This window comes from Petromyzon marinus, unplaced genomic scaffold, assembly GCF_048934315.1.
Source record: "Petromyzon marinus isolate PM22_M1 ecotype Great Lakes invasive population unplaced genomic scaffold, UKy_Petmar_22M1.pri1.0 PM_G_Scaffold_9, whole genome shotgun sequence".
Classification (NCBI taxonomy): domain Eukaryota; kingdom Metazoa; phylum Chordata; class Hyperoartia; order Petromyzontiformes; family Petromyzontidae; genus Petromyzon; species Petromyzon marinus.
The window spans coordinates 126,612-143,313 of NW_027423046.1; the positions used below are offsets into that span (position 1 = coordinate 126,612).

Here is a 16,702-nt window from a genome sequence, read left to right on the forward strand (position 1 = left end):
TGGCGAGCACTGCTACGACTCGACCCCAGGCGGAGACCTCTTGGATCATCGTCCCTCCGACTCCCGCAGCTTCCGTGCGACACCGTGAGTGCGTCTGCGAGTTGAGAAGTAGAGTGTGGGGGGTACACCCAGGGATTGAATAGGGATAGGCTACACGCTGCTCGTGGAATATTTACTACAGGGCCGCACAGGGTTTTCTTTAGACGCGTCATTAATAAACTTCAGTTCAGAAGATCGGTGTGGTGCGATTTCTGTGTGCGCGTGTGGGCGAACTTCGGCGTGGTGTCTGTGATTTTTGAGTGGAGCGACTGCGTGCGGGGGGCGGGGTGCGTGAGAGAGCGAGCGCAGGGCTGCAGAGTGTTGGCACGGGGTTGGTGTGTGAGGTGCGCATCTGTAGTGAATTCGAATTAGGTGCACACACAACTTCTTGGGAGGCAACACTTTTTATTAATGAACACAACAGTTAACTCTTACATTACGCATAGGGTGGTGACCACCGACTTACTCTAGCTAACACACACTTCTCAGATACCCTAGGGAGGTACAGCCTCCTGTCTTGGCGGGACTTACACGTCTACCGCTATCCTAGAGTCCTCCGGCTGGGACCTACACATGGATCTCTTGGCGTCTTCACGATGCATCTTCATTCTTGATACGGGCAGCCTCGAATCTCGTGAGGAGGCTGCTTATATGGGCCTCGGCGTGCCCCGGCTCCGTCCTGGCCACGCCTCCCTTCGAAGAACCCTCTCGAAGCCCCCCCCCCCCCCTGCTGTCCACATGCCCCCCGAGGTGCCCCCTAGGCCCCCGGCCCCCACTGGGGTCCAGTCACGTGTCCAGCCTTGGTCACAGAGAGGGCCATGACCTCACACCACCCTCGTGGCCTCCCGAGTCCAGAACCGGCCCTGACGTCATTCCCGCCTCCAGCCGGGATGACGTCATGTGTGTGTGTAGACCGGCGTGGTAGTGACGCTCCCCCGCATAGTGACGTCACACGTGTGCGTGTGTACGCAGTAGTGATGCTACCATCACTACACATCTATTACCGTCTATACGACCGCCACTGGTTACACGGGGTATCGCGCGGTGTGTGTGTGTGTGTGTAGAAGACGCGCATCTATAGCGCAGCGTGAGTGATTAAGGTGGGGTTCGGGGTGCGCTAAATCCACTCCACCGCCGTGCGCGTAGATCGCCATCTCTACGACCCGCTACGGTTTACGCGAGGGTTTCGCGTGGTGTGTGAGACGCGCGTCTGCAGCGCCGTGCGAGTGATTTGAGCGCGGTGCGCGTGAGGCACTCCGTGTACTGCAGCACACGGAGCGGCCGTGCTCGCGTTAACGGTGAGGCGTGCCCCATAGCCTGGTCCCAGCCATTCCTTTCCCGCTTGCATTAGCACCTGTGCACAGCGGATTAAGGCTTATCCACGGTGGGGGGGGGGGGGGGGGGGTGTGCATATTTGTAGTGCTCGATTTCACTCGGCCAACTTTTGTCTTTCTTCGAACACCGCTTGCTTTATTTACAACTCTCCACATGCCCTCAATATTTCACAGTATCCATGTCGCCACGGCTCGCTCGCCACCTTTATCTCTCCACTCCCCACGATTACTGCGCTTACTCCACCGCTAACTTCTTCGTCTCCGCTATCACCGTCACGATGCTCTCTCCACTGCTAACTACTTTGCCTCTGCTCTCCGCTATCACCATCACGATGCTCTCTCCACTGCTAACTACTTTGCCTCTGCTCTCCGCTATCACCGTCACTATGTTCACTCCACTGCAAACTGCTTCGTCTCTATTTACCGCTATCACCGTCACTATGCTCTCTCCACTGCTAACTGCTTCGTCTCTGTTCAGCTCTGCTATCGCTATGCTCTCCACTCCTGGCTGCTTCTCTTCTTCAGCTCCGCTATCGCTACGCTCTCTCCACTCCTGGCTGCTTCTCTTCAGCTCCGCTATCGCTACGCTGTTTCCAAGCTCCGTCTCCAACTCTGTCTCTCCAACTCTGTCCCTCCAACTCTGTCGCCAAGTTCTCCACCCTTCAATTCCCCGCTGCTGACTCCAAGCTCTCCAACTTCAACAACTTCGCTCCAATTCCCGACTCCCCAATTTATCCCCGCTCTCATTACTCCCCAATTAATTAGTCCGTGCCCCAACGACGCTCCGCGTCGTTCGCACCTGTTTCTCACCCAGACCTTTAGGCGCCACTCTAGCCTTAACAACAGCTCCAGACAATCACAGCCGTCCTTGGCTCTCCCAGCTTAATTGCCCTAACATAACCTGCACTGTATTTGCCTTCGCTACAGGCTGACCCAACATAACCCGTACTGTCTGTGTTATCATGTAATCACGCTGTTTGCACTACACACCTTCCTGCTCCACTACATATTCATACAGCCGCCAGTTATTTTCAGTTAGCATTGCGGGCACGCGGATTAGGCCTTAATCCCAGGAGGTGCGCGCGTGTTACTGACAGCAGCAGCCGATTTCTTTGTTTAGCGCTCGGCGTGCGCGGGAGAACGCCGGCGGCGGTGAGCCGGCCGTGTAGAGATGTCCCTCGGAGCTGGTGCGGGGGGGGGGCGATCACTCGATCGGTGGGGGCCCGGCGAGAGGTGGCCAACGAGGAGGAGGAGGGGGGAGTTGAGGGGGTGGACGTCACGCCCTGCCTGCTCACGGGGAGTGGGGAGGTGGGCGTCCACCCCCACAAATGATGCTGTGCCAACTCCCTTCACCGTGGGCGTCAATCGACAAGCCACGCAGCCCCCCCTGGCTCGCCAGGAGATGACGACATGGCAACGAGGCGTGGACTCCACCTGTTGCCTCTCCACAGGGAGGCAAATCCCCATCACCTCCCCGATGTTGCACCGCACACTCGGCTTTAGGGTGTGAAAGAAGTTTCGACGTAACATGGGGGACTAACAGACGACCCGTAGACTCATAGACTCACCCATGGGTGTCTGTTGTGTGTGGGTGTCTGTTGTGTGTGGGTGTCTGTTGTGTGTGGGTGTCTGTTGTGTGTGGGTGTCTGTTGTGAGTTTATGGGTGAATCTATAAGTCTACGGGTCGTCTGTGAGTCCCCCATGTTACATTGAATCTTCTTTCACACCCTACACGCGTAAATATACACATGTAAATAAAATGGTCCGCACCTAGAGAAAAAAATGTTTATTGCCAAAATAATCCTGCGGACCCACCCGAAGTGAGACCTGGGCTGGAGGGCCCACCGTGGGCTCCCTGGATGCGCTGAATGGAGCTCTCCTGCACGTCTCACTTCATTTTGATTCATTCTTGCTCCAAAGGTATCATTGCCTTGTGACGGACGCCTTTTAAGGGCGTACGAAAGGCGTGCCTGTTGTGTAGATCAGGAAGCCGATTCACTGGACGTCACCTTGCGGGTGCCCCTTTCTCTGACGCGGGGCCACACGCCATGCGTTGCCGTGACGTCGAAAACAAACGGCGTGAAATAATGGAAAACAACAGCAAAGGTGGCAAACAAAATAAACGTTCTGATATTATTTTAATGTGACCATCACTAAAGGATTCGTGTACGACGGTGTTTTACCTTACTTGTTGGCTGTGTCGGGTGGTGGCGGGTTTAACGACATTTAGATATTTACGCGATCTAACCCACACACCTCTGTTATGGATGAACTGCATCGTTTTGCAAGTCGTCAGAGTGGACGAAACGTTTGCAGCTTGACGTTAATTGCAAGACAATTCACACAGGGTGACTGTAGCAGTGTGACACACAGGGTGACTGTAGCTGTGTGTCACACACAAGGTGACTGTAGCTGTGTCACACAGGGTGACTGTAGCAGTGTCACACACACAGGGTGACTGTAGCTGTGTGTCACGTGACTGTAGCTGTGTGTCACACAGGGTGACTGTAGCTGTGTGTCACGTGACTGTAGCTGTGTCACACACAAGTTGACTGTAGCTGTGTCACACAGGGTGACTGTAGCTGTGTGTCACGTGACTGTAGCTGTGTGACACACAGTGTGACTGTAGCTGTGTGTCACACAGGGTGACTGTAGCTGTGTGTCACACAGGGTGACTGTAGCAGTGTGACACACAGGGTGACTGTAGCTGTGTGTCACGTGACTGTAGCTGTGTGTCACACAGGGTGACTGTAGCTGTGTGTCACACAGGGTGACTGTAGCTGTGTGTCACACAGGGTTACTGTAGCTGTGTGTCACAGCTACAGTCACCCTGTCAGACTGGACGAAACGCAAACGTTTCGTCCAGTCTGACGACTTGCAAAACGAAGCAGTTCATCCATAACAGAGGTGTGTGGGTTAGATCGCGTAAATATCTAAATGTGTCGTTAAACCCGCCACCACCCGACACAGCCAACTAGTAAGGTAAAACACCGTCGTACACGAATCCTTTAGTGATGGTCACATTAAAATAATATCAGAACGTTTATTTTGTTTGCCACCTTTGCTGTTGCTTTCCCTTATTTCACGCCGTTTGTGTCATCGACGTCACGGCAACGCGTGGCCCCGCGTGGCCCCGCGTCAGAGAAAGGGGCACCCGCAAGGTGACGGCAAGTGCCGCTCCCCCAGTGAATCGGCTTCCTGATCTACACAACGGGCACGCCTTTCGTACGTCCCTTAAAAGGCGTCCGTCGCAAGTCAATGAAACCTTTGGAGCGAGAATTTATCCAATTGGAAGTGAGACGCACAGGAGAGCTCCATTCGGCGCATCCAGGGAGCCCACGGTGGGCCCTCCAGCCCAGGTCTCACTTCGGGTGGGTCCGCGGGATTCTTTTGGCAAGAAACATTTCATTCTCTAGGTGCGGATCGTTTTATTTCCACGTGCATATTTACGCGTGCGTGAATTGCACCTTCAATATTTTTTCGTAAATGCTTTGTATATCTTCTTTGGTTCTTTCGGTAAAGTCACCACATAGAATGAGAATAAAATAATAAACTGATAAAATAAAATAACGCAATAATATTTTCACGACGTTTCGGCCACAACACAAGCGGCCTTCATCAGGTGAAGGGACGAGACTGTGACTTTACCGAAAGAACCAAAGAAGATGAATCATTGCTGTCACGAAAGCTTTAAATCGAAATGCTTTGTATATGTTTACGCATATATATGGTAAGCGGTGCAAAGAACCACCGGACCAATGTGAATTTGGATCGGGTAGATATGTAGCGTTCGATTTCACTCGGACAACTTTTGTCTTTGTTCGAACACCGCTTTATTTACAACTCTCCTCAATATTCCACAGTGTCCATGTCGCCACGTGCGCGATGTGTGTGCGCAAACACAGTACCATGTATACACGGAACACACATGCAGGATGTTTACAATGATTATGAATTTAACGTCTTACACAGCACAAGCACTAAAGTACTGTTGAGTCCTTGTCGTACTTCCCAAAGCCACATTTACTACACCGTCATCAGCAGCTATGATCGATCCACTGCTGGGTGAAGGCCTAAGGTTAGAAAGCAAACATTAACCCCCCCCCCCTCTGCCCCCATCCCAACTCACCAGGCAATTTCAATGAATTGTCACAATTCAGGGTCGCGAATTGATTAAATAATCCATTCTTCTTTTATATAAAAAATTGCGGTGAATGTATCGGCCACTAGTGGCTGCTGCGAGGGTTACATGATCCCATGACATGCAACATACGTATACGATTTCACCAGAACAAATATTATTCTTACATGTGCACGTACACACGATGATGCATCGTGAGGTTAATAATTCAACATGAATCAGTGCATCATCTCTAAGAGACCGTTGTTTTAGTCACGTTTGAGGAGCTGAAGAACGTCTATGAAAGCAAATCTCAGCAAGCTCTCCAATGGACTTGGCGGTCCCGCTGTGGTTAGAAATGGAATGTTTTCGTCAGCAGTGGCAGGTGGTGTGCTCCTCAACACACTGTGGTGCTCACTTCTGGCTTTACTCTGAAATTTTTTTTCCAACACCAACTTCTCTCCCTCTCTCTCTCTGCCCCCATCATGTTAATCCGCTGTTCTTTTACGTCGATCAACTGCGGGATGAATGCCTCCCCATGCCGAGCGGTCCGTGTGCGTTATTTGAACACATTTCATCGCGCCGGTCAGTGCGGGTTGGTGAGAATGGGGGTGCGTATGAAGTTGGGAGCGTAGAAGAACGCTACAACAATTAACTTTCCTGTACTGCCTTCTCCTACCACAGCCCTCTTGTACACGGTGGTTACTCATCCATGCACTAGCCGGGCTCAAACCTGCTTAGCTTCTGAGTGTTTTGATGACCTGGTGCATTCCGAGAAAATTGGTCACACGCCCTCGAGGCATTCTGTCACCAAGAACACGATTTTTTATGTTGAGCCCCACAAGTCATCACAGTCAGCCAATTTTTGCAGTCCTCTCTTTCTCTCCTTCTTTCCTCCCACTGCTCGACTTTGAAATAAACTAAAAACGAAACTTTGAACTATTTTTCATTTCACCAGGAAAGGCCCCACTGAGCTAAACACAGGCAGATATTTTTTTGTCAGAAGCGAGCAACCTGGCCACACATTATAGCTCAGCGAAGTGTGCTTATGTTGTGTGTGGTGGACATTTATAGCAGCCAAATATTCCAAATGCATGTTTCAAAAATGCGGAGGGAAAACCGGACCACGGGGAGAAACTGCAAACACCAAATATAAACATAAAATACCCCTCGTCACTTTTCTTAAGTTCTTATTACCTTGCTTATTGCAGGAAGTGTGTTGACGCTTCTCTTTTTAATCTTCTAGTGCACTGTTTGTTGCTGGCTCATTGACATTTTGAGCACAAGGCAGGATTGTGACCACAGGCTTACCCCTGCCTTGAATGTCACACGTGCACGTACAACAAATGACTCTGGCTCAGATCAAGAACCGCGTTCCACTCCCATCAACCACAGCTCCCATCAGAGTGCTGTTTGTGCCTGGCCGCCTCGCGCGTTGGGCCTCTACTCAGCAACTGTTTGCACGCAAAATGTACAGGCAGAAACCATCGCTTTTATGATTTTATTATTTTTAATGTTCAATTTATTATTTTTATTTGAAAATGTTATTTTATTATTTTTATTTTCTATCTTCCTGACTTTACCGCAAAGAACCAAGAATATTGTAATACATTTACACTGTCAACTTTAGCTGTACATTGTGAATACGAAGTGTATATGGTATATTTATGTTTTATATAACGTAACACAATCAGCCATAGATCGGCGGGGTCGTGGTTCAAGCGCGGGGTCAGAGGTCGGCAGGAAGCGCGCGGCGGGGTCAGAGGTCAGCAGGAAGCGCGCGGTGGGGGCAGAGGTTAGCAGGAAGCACGTGGTGCTGGCGGCAACGCGGCCCAGTTCAGTTCCATGTATTTGGTATAACCCTGTGAGCCATTCAGCTCTTGAATCGGGTGCGGCCCTTCCCTCTGCTGCTGCCCTCTGCTGCTGCTGCCCTCTGCTGCTGCTGCCCTCTGCTGCTGCTGCCCTCTGCTGCTGCTACTGCTGCCCTCTGCTGCTGCTGCCCTCTGTGCTGCTGCCCTCTGTTGCTACTGCTGCCCTCTGCTACTGCTGCCCTCTGCTGCTGCTGCCCTCTGTGCTGCTGCTGCTGCCCTCTGCTGCTGCTGCCCTCTGCTGCTGCCCTCTGCCGCTGCTACTGCTGCTGCTGCCCTCTGTGCTGCTGCTGCCGCCGGTGCCCGCGGGCTGCATTGAGCTTCGCGTGCGAGCCGAAGGGCGACGCGAAGCGGCGCTTCTACGGAGAGGAACAGCAGCAGGAGGAGCACAGCGCCCTCGACTGGCAGGTGCGGTGGTGGCGGCCTGGGGTCGTGTTAGTGCTGGCTATGGTGGTGGTAGTTGTGGTTGCTATGGTGGTGGTTGTGGTGGTGGCTGTGGTGGTGGTAGTGGTTGTGGTGGCTATGGTGGTGGTTGTGGTGGCTATGGTGATGGTTGTGGTGGTGGTGGCTATGGTGGTGGTTGTGGTGGTGGTTGTAGTGGTTGTGGTGGTGGTAGTGGTAGTGGTGGTTGTAGTGGTTGTGGTGGCTATGGTGGTGGTTGTGGTGGCTATGGTGATGGTTGTGGTGGTTGTGGTGGTGGTTGTGGTGGTGGTGGTTGTGGCTCTGGTGGTGGTGGTGGTGGTGGTTGTGGTGGCTGTGGTGGTGGCTATGGTGGTGGTTGTGGTGGTGGTGGTTGTGGTGGTGGTTGTGGTGGTTGTGGTGGTGGTGGTTGTGGTGGTGGTTGTAGTGGTGGTGGTTGTGGCTCTGGTTGTGGTGGCTGTGGTGGTGGTGGTTGTGGTGGTGGTTGTGGTGGTGGCTGCGGTGGTGGCTTTGGTGGTGGCTGTGGTGGTGGCTGTGGTGGTGGTGGCTGTGGTGGCTGTGGTGGTGGCTGTGGTGGTGGTTGTGGTGGTGGCTGTGGTGGTGGTGGTTGTGGTTCTGTGGTGGTGGTGGCTCTGGTTGTGGTGGTGGTGGTGGCTGTGGTAGTGGTGGTGGTTGCGGCTCTGGTTGTGGTGGTGGCTGTGTAATTGGTTGACAATATTTTGTATTTCTCTCAATTTCAATAGATTTTATAATTAGTATTGGCCAGTATTAAGACTAAAATAACACCAAAGAAATATGTTGACGTTTGCGTAAAACGAATTATTATTGGCCACGACTATTTAGATCATCTGTTGAAATTGAGAGAAATAAAAAACAATTTCACCGTTCTGACAGCTGCAGGCTCGGTGCTGCTGGGAGCGTATTGTTTAGTAATACATTTAACGCATGCTTATATCCAGGTTATCGTATGGTTACTCTTTGGTTCTTTCGGTAAAGTCACGTATGTAAAAATAAAATAAAACAAAAATAAAAACAACTAAATTAAATCATGACGTTTCGGGCGCAACACAAGCGTCAAATATTGCATTCACTTGCAGAGAGTTGTACCTGTACATATCCGCCCTGAAGCCAATACAGTCTTTTGATTTTGGAGAGCTTTTGTTTTTCTGTGAGGTTTACCTGAAATGGAATTGTGTAAAGTGTTGTGCATTTTTAACGCGAAGCTCTCTGTGTGTGTGTTTTTACGTAAATGTAATCACAGGCCGAGCGATATCAGACTTTTCGTCCCGAGACGGCGGTCTAGAGATTTGATCCAGACGTCTTGTCTCCTTGCACGCCTCGAAGGATGATGAAGCTACGCCTCCCGGTCCTGTTCCTCTCGCTGCTGCTGCTCAGCGTCTCATTGCTGCTGAGCGTCTGGTACATGTACAGCTGGAAGGGCTTCCTCGTTCGCGACCTCGACGCACTCGGCAACTCGTCCGTCTTCAGGCCAAAGCCGGGGTCTGCTTCCGATAAGATCAACCACGTGACGCTGTGCGGGCAACGGGGAGCGCTGCAGAACACGTCGATGATGCGCGTGCGCGACACCAAGATATTCTTGGTGTCGGCGTACCACGACCAGCGCGAGGCCGGTCAGAGCACACGCATCATCGGCATCGCCAACCGGTATGAGCCGGACGTGCTCTCCTGCCACTTCTGCTGCCGAGGGCACTCGGAGATCCTGACGGTCACCGCCAGCGCCTACGTCCACTCGAATCACTTTGACTTCCCGTACGGCACGGCCGACTTCCTGTGCACGGAGCCGCTGGACTGCGAGCCGGGACACGTGTCCGTCCAGCGCATGCGCACAATACCGGACGAGGAGGAGGCCGAGTGGGTCTTCATGCCCGTGCGAAATCGGCTCTACATGCCCCCCACCTTCACACAGGAATTCAGCGTCTGCATCTCCACGCTCTTCGGGAACTACGGCAACGTCCTGCAGTTCGTGCAGGCGATCGAAATGTACCGCATCTTGGGTGCGGGCCGCGTGACGGTATACAACACAAGCTGCAGCTCTGAGCTGAACAAAGTGCTCCTCTACTACATCAAGACCGGCCTCGTCGAGGTCGTTCAGTGGCCCATCACGGACTACGTGCGGGTGTCCAGAGGGTGGCACTACCCCGAGCACCCAGGCGAGCTGCACTACTATGGCCAGATAGCGGCGCTGAACGACTGCGTGTATCGGCACATGTACAGCACGCGCTACCTGGTCCTCACGGACATCGACGAAGTCATCATCCCTTTGAAGCACACAAACTGGAAGGACCTCATGCGGTACTTGAACGACAAGTACGGCGCCGACATTTACACATTCGAAAACCACGTGTTTCCCTACACGGTATCGGAAGAGTTTGGGTCGAAGTTCCAGGCTTGGAACGCCATCCCGGGCGTCAACATCATGCGCCACATTAGACGGGAGCCAAACCTGCCGGAGGTCTTCAACCCGACCAAGATGATCCTGAACCCACGCGCGGTGCTGCAGACGTCGGTGCACAGTACGCTCAACGCGCTGGGCATCTCGCAGACGGTGCCCGGAGACATCGCGATCATGCACCACTACCGATCGCCCGAGCAGCCCGACCTGCCGCTCGACTCGCTGGCCGTGGACCTCACGCTGTGGAGATACAATGCCACTCTGATCAGAAATGTCAACAAGGTCCTCAACAGGGTCTTCTGGAATGAGTAGGCACAACGGGCGGCGGTGGCGGCGGTGGCATTGATTGTCATCTTGCGTTTTTTGCGGTCTTGCAATTTGAGTTAAACACCGGTGTTTGTGAGTTTTCCGTTTGCGAATGTGGTCAATGTATGGGACATTTATTTGCTAATCTTATGATTGCGTTTACAGTTAAAATTTGTTATCTTAAATTTTTTCTGCATTTTAATCCACCAGGGCACAATAGGGTTTGTATTGGTATGTCTTATGGAAGCTAGGGAAGTTAACATTGGTTTATTTTAAACCAATCCTAATTATTTCTATTGCTTTTGGGAGTACCACTCGAAATGTTTTCAGGTTAAAACATTTAAAATGTGGCACAAATTTATTTAAATAAATGTTCAGTGTGCATGTTCTACCAGTCTCTAATGAGCTTATTGTTTTCATGACTCATGTCCACGGAGGATAGTCAAATCCCAGAGTGTCAGGATTTTAAAAAGTAAATCCTGTGGTGATAAAAAAAATGCACATACGATATTAAACTTTGAATTTGAGTGATAATTTGAGTGTTTTGGGCCAAATGAGCTAGTAAAGACTCACATTAAACATTACAATAGATTCAGTAGGAATATATTTATACATCCAAATGTATATAGTTGTATATTTGAATATGTAACAACACCAGCTGTTGATACATACAGCTAATTTTAAATTATAAAGCCGTGTTAATGTATTCCTAAACAATACATGGAGTTGACATTTCTGAATTGTTGCATTAGATAGTTTCACGATGGATTATTCAGCAGAAATCATCATTATCACGTACTATCAATCTTGCAAACCAGTTTTAAACATATACAGCAAAATGCTATTACTATTCTTTATCTACATATATAATATCACAGATCTGTCCTTCTGTCATTCTGTGACTGTGATTAACGCCTCCGGATTGGTTTAAGTGCGTCACGTGACCCCGAGCAAACAGCCAACCAGAGGTGCGCCCCCCCCAAACATGTATGCCCCCGGATTGGTTTAAGTGTGTCACGTGACCGCGAGCAACCATCCAAGCAGAGATGAGCCCCTCCCAAACATGTACGCCCCCCAATGCTGCCCTGAGGCAGAGCCGTGCTCGGGCCGCTGCTGCCCCGAGGGAGATGGGTGAGGAGACATGTGAGTGACAGGAGAAGGGTGAGTGAGAGTGAGAAGGTGAGTGAGAGTGAGGAGAAGGGTGAGAGTGAGAAGGGTGAGTGAGGAGAAGGGTGACAGTGAGAATGGTGAGAGTGAGGAGAAGGGTGAGTGGCAGGAGAAGAGTGACAGGAGAAGAGTGAGTGAGCGTGAGGAGAAGGGTGAGTGACAGGAGGAGGGTGAGGAGAAGAGTGAGTGAGAGTGGAGAATATATGTAATTTGTACGTGTTTATCTTAGGGATGATCCTTCGGTAGAATACTTCAATACAAAACTTCCATAAATCGTTAACAAGTTTATATGCTTAACCCAGATATCATGGCACTTATGTATTTGTAACGAGAGTGCGCCACCTACAGGACGACCGGGGGGTTATTGCAGACACGTGCTATGTTGTCTCACATCCAATCAGTAAGGGGGATCCCATCTGGGTGAAAGGTAAATGGGTAGAGCTAGCGGGAAGCCTCGAGAGCCCTCTAGAATGTTCCGAGAGGGGCGTGGCTAGAGGCAGAGCTTAGCACCGCCGAGAGGGATATAAGCAGAAGCAGCAGAGGACTCTGGGTCGTCGGTGTGTGAAGAGCCCGGGTCCGAACGTCGTCACCACCTGCGCTACCACCCATCGGCCACGTGGCGGGCTCCACCAGCTGAGCCTCCCCTCTCTCCGACACGCCGTCAGCCAGCGGCGAGGTGGAGAAAGAGTGAGTGCCACGGCGGCGGGAGGCAAAGCGTGCGCCGCCGTCCAGAGAGCAAGAGAGAAGCCAGCCGCGAAGGGAGACACGTGCTGTACTGCAACTTGAGAATAAATACAACTGAAGTTTAACCCAGGTCGGAGACGCTGATTACATATTGATAAGTGAATGTTAATAAAACATGCAACTAGTCGTATTCAAAACCTTCTGTATTGTCATGTAACCATGTATCCTTTCACAAAAGTTAACATTTAAAATCATGACGTTTAACAATATTCACATGCAGCGGGTTGGCATTTTTACGTTTCAACTTTCCAGGCACTCGGGTTTGTTAATTCAGAGAGTGAAACAGCAAGGGACATTCTCATCTCTTTGTCCTGTGTTTGCCCTCGGGTGCAGTGAGTTTATGGTGTTTTGCCATGGGTCCACCCTTGCTCTCTCAGAAATTCCCTGAGTCACTCCTTGCCCATGGAAGAGTTATTCCTTTATGGCCTTTCATTAACGTTTCACCTTTTGCTACATGAGTTAGGTTTATTCCTGAGAAGCGAAATATTCGACGGCTTTAAGGCCCTCCTCAGCTCTGGTTATTCTCATCATGCCCATCTGATCAATGTCTCTTGTATTATGTTTACCCGTTTCTCATTATAGTGCTGTTTTGGCTTCGTCATCTGGTTTTCCCAAGCTTCAGCATGCAGGGAACGCATATTTGTCTCCAAGGAGCCATGATATAAAAAATAGACAATATTACACAATAACATTTTTTTTGGAAGAGGCATATATACAACAGGTGTGGAAGCATGGCGCTGAGGTTTAGGAAACTGTAAGTCCCAGGCTTCTATGGTCTGGCTTTCCCATAAACAAAACGCGAGGAATGGTAATGGTGGTTGCTTATGCCTCAACCGACTATTAACACCAGTGGAGGGATGGTGGCAAGGCTGGTGAGTCAGATGCCTTCTATGACCTGTCACAAGTACTAGCTAAAGTCGCCCCTTGGGATGGAGTCATCCTGTCGGATGACTTTAATACCTGAGTGGGTCATGACACTGGCACCTGGGCCAGAGTGATTGGAAGGCATTGGCCAGAACAGCTCAATAATAACGGTAGGAGGCTGCTAGACTTCTATGCAGCACATTGGGCTTACCAACACGCTGTTCCGGCATCGGCGCATCCACACAGCATCATGAATGCACACTGGGTCCAAGAAGGAACATCTGCTGGACTATATAGTAACAGAACACCGAATGCGAGCCCATGTCCTTGACACCAGGACCTACTGTTGAGGTGATCTGCCCGCTGACCATATGCTTGACATCTGTAAGATTTTCCATTCCGGTGGTGGGTGTCCATCTAGGACACCATTCAAAGCCACAGTGGCCTGGTCTCAGCTAGCTGATGAAAGTTGCAAGTTAGAATGTCATCATCTCTTGCAGGAGAATACAAGTTAGGAAGCAGTAAAGTCAGAACACAGATCAGAACATTTAATTAAATGACTGCGTGTTGTCTTGGTGTGGTCTGGGACTGTTTTGTTGGTGTTTTACTGCCTTGCCCTAGCTTGCGTTCGGTATTGATACATCGGCAGGCATGTATGTACTCATTTAATTTGTACTTAGATACTATATTTATATTCGTACATTTTTAGTGACTTGCATTACTTTTTTCTATTTTGTACTCCTAACAAAATTGTATTGCTTGTTGTAACTTGATCCGCCCCTGCTGGACATTTGTGAAAAAGACCAGAAACCTTCACATTACAGGCATCGCAGAGTCCAATTCCAGTTGTCTCCAGACACTCAGACCGCCACACGCAAGCCCGCACTTTGTTGAAGGAATTGGTTCCCAGAGAGTTGGCTGCAACAATCCAATGCAACCGATTTAACGGGGTTCAGGAGTTACATGAGGTGCATCCGAAGTCAACGCTACATATTGACAGAAATAATTGAATCACGCTCTATTGGGGGGCAGTGGTGCACCAGAATGGGTCTGGGATCGATTCCAGACTCGTGTGCTTTTTTGGGTGGGGTTGGCATGTACTCCCCTTGTTCTGCATGAGGGTGAGTGAGCGTGTGAGTGGAGTTGGAATGTACTCCCCTTGTTCTGCATGAGGGTGAGTGAGCGTGTGAGTGAGTGGAGTTGGAATGTACTCCCCTTGTTCTGCATGAGGGTGAGTGAGCTTATGAGTGAGTGGAGTTGGAATGTACTCCCCTTGTTCTGCATGAGGGTGAGTGAGTGAGTGGAGTTGGAATGTACTCCCCTTGTTCTGCATGAGGGTAAGTGAGCGTGTGAGTGAGTGGAGTTGGAATGTACTCCCCTTGTTCTGCATGAGGGTGAGTGAGCGTATGAGTGAGTGGAGTATGAATGTACTCCCCTTGTTCTGCATAAGGGTGAGTGAGCGTGTCAGTGAGTGGAGTTGGAATGTACTCCCCTTGTTCTGCATGAGGGTGAGCGTGTGAGTGAGTGGAGTTGGAATGTACTCCCCTTGTTCTGCATGAGGGTGAGTGAGCGTGTGAGTGGATTTAGAATGTACCGTGGCGAGGCCCTAATCAGCTGTGTACCAATGCTAATGATAACGAAAAAGGGATGGCTGCGGCAGGACTCTGGGTGCATGCCTCGCCGCTAAGGCTGTTTTTACTATGCACACGCTGTGTAAGTGCGCGCGATTGCCAGCAAGCGGGGCCCACGCCGAAACCTTGCAGCACCGCGCACACCTTCTCATGCACACCCTCTCATGCACACCGTCTCCCCACAAAAATCACAGACTCCACGCCGAGGCTCTACCCACACACACAGAAATGAACTAAAGTTTATTAACGGCACAAAAACCCGCTACCTGGAGGGGGAATATTTCGTGAGGAGAACCTAGCCTAACTCTGCCTATGCCCCCAGTTACACAAACGTCCTACCATGTACCTCGTAGCTGTACTCACGGCATCGCACGGACGCTATGAGAGTCAGAGGGAGAAGGACGAGCGAAACCCTTGCCTATCGCTGCCTCATAGCAGCACTTGCTGGCATCACATGGATGCTGCGAGCGGCTCGAGGAGGCAGGACGGCAGGCAGTGGGTCTGGATTGCCCGGAGGTTGAAGACAACTGCCCCAATCGTCCCGGGGCTCCCACCTTCATTCTCTAAACTTAAAAGGCCCAAGGTGGAATTGTACCGCGCGGCCAATCGCGCGCTTAACCTGCGCCGTCTAAATGGAGGGCCACGGGGTCTGCTGCCGCTCACCCATTGTCCTCCCGTGCTCATTAATTCTAACCCACTGGTCTGCTCTTCTGGCCAATTATTCCACACTCCGCCTATCCCAAGGTCGTGAGTAACTCATCGCGGTTGGTCCAGTGAACCTTTCCCTTCTGCGCCCATAAAATCTTCAGCCAATTTAGGGGCACCGCAATGTAACCTGTCCTGTGGGGGGCTAGGCCAATCTCCTGGCACCGGGAAACCGTGGGACTCTCCCTCTAGGCGCCCTTTATATTAAAACCCGATGTGCCAGGAAACCCCCCGTCAGGACACTACTAGGGGGGTGGCGCTGTGTGCGGGTTGTGCGCTTAGTCGGGGGCCGGGAGGGGATTGTGGTATTTGCGGAGTTGCTCCGTGGTCGTGGCACCACAACTGAGATGACTGGCCAATGCATCACCTGTGCCCCCTACAGTGTACACACACACTGTTTGTACACACACACTGTGTACACACAGACAGTGTACACACAGAGTGTACACGCAGTTTGTACACACACTGTACACACACACAGTGTACACACACACAGTTTGTACACACACACAGTTTGTACACACACAGTGTACACACAGTTTGTACACACACAGTGTACACACAGTTTGTACACACACAGTGTACACACAGTTTGTACACACACACACAGTGTACACACACACAGCTTGTACACACACACAGTGTGCACACAGTTTGTACACACACACAGTGTACACACACACAGTTTGTACACACACACACACAGTGTACACACACACATACAGTGTACACACACACAGTGTACACACACACAGTTTGTACACACACACATACAGTGTACACACACAGTTTGTACACACACACAGTGTACACACACAGTTTGTACACACACACAGTTTGTACACACACACAGTGTACACACACACACAGTTTGTACACACAGTTTTAACACACACAGTTTGTACACACACACAGTTTGTACACACAGTGTACACACACACAGTTTGAACACACACACAGCGTACACACACAGTTTGTACACACACAGTGTATACACACACAGTGTACACACACACACACAGTTTGTACACACACACAGTGTACACACATACAGTTTGTACACATACAGTGCACACATACACAGTTTGTAC

General features: G+C 50.7%; 1 protein-coding gene across 2 annotated transcripts; it reads left to right on the plus strand.

Annotated features, from left to right (window-relative positions):
• Positions 1-7,265: 7,265 nt before the first annotated feature.
• Positions 7,266-10,889, plus strand: LOC142921769 (beta-1,4-galactosyltransferase galt-1-like). Of its 2 annotated transcripts, none has more exons than XM_076063085.1 (2): positions 7,266-7,769; positions 9,043-10,889. In XM_076063085.1, exon 2 carries the CDS (start codon positions 9,127-9,129, stop codon positions 10,504-10,506), a length of 1,380 nt encoding a protein of 459 aa, XP_075919200.1. In that variant the 5' UTR covers positions 7,266-7,769; positions 9,043-9,126; the 3' UTR covers positions 10,507-10,889. The 2 variants fall into 2 exon arrangements, with proteins under 2 accessions (XP_075919200.1, XP_075919201.1); XM_076063086.1 differs by having other exon boundaries at positions 9,126-10,889.
• Positions 10,890-16,702: the final 5,813 nt, after the last annotated feature.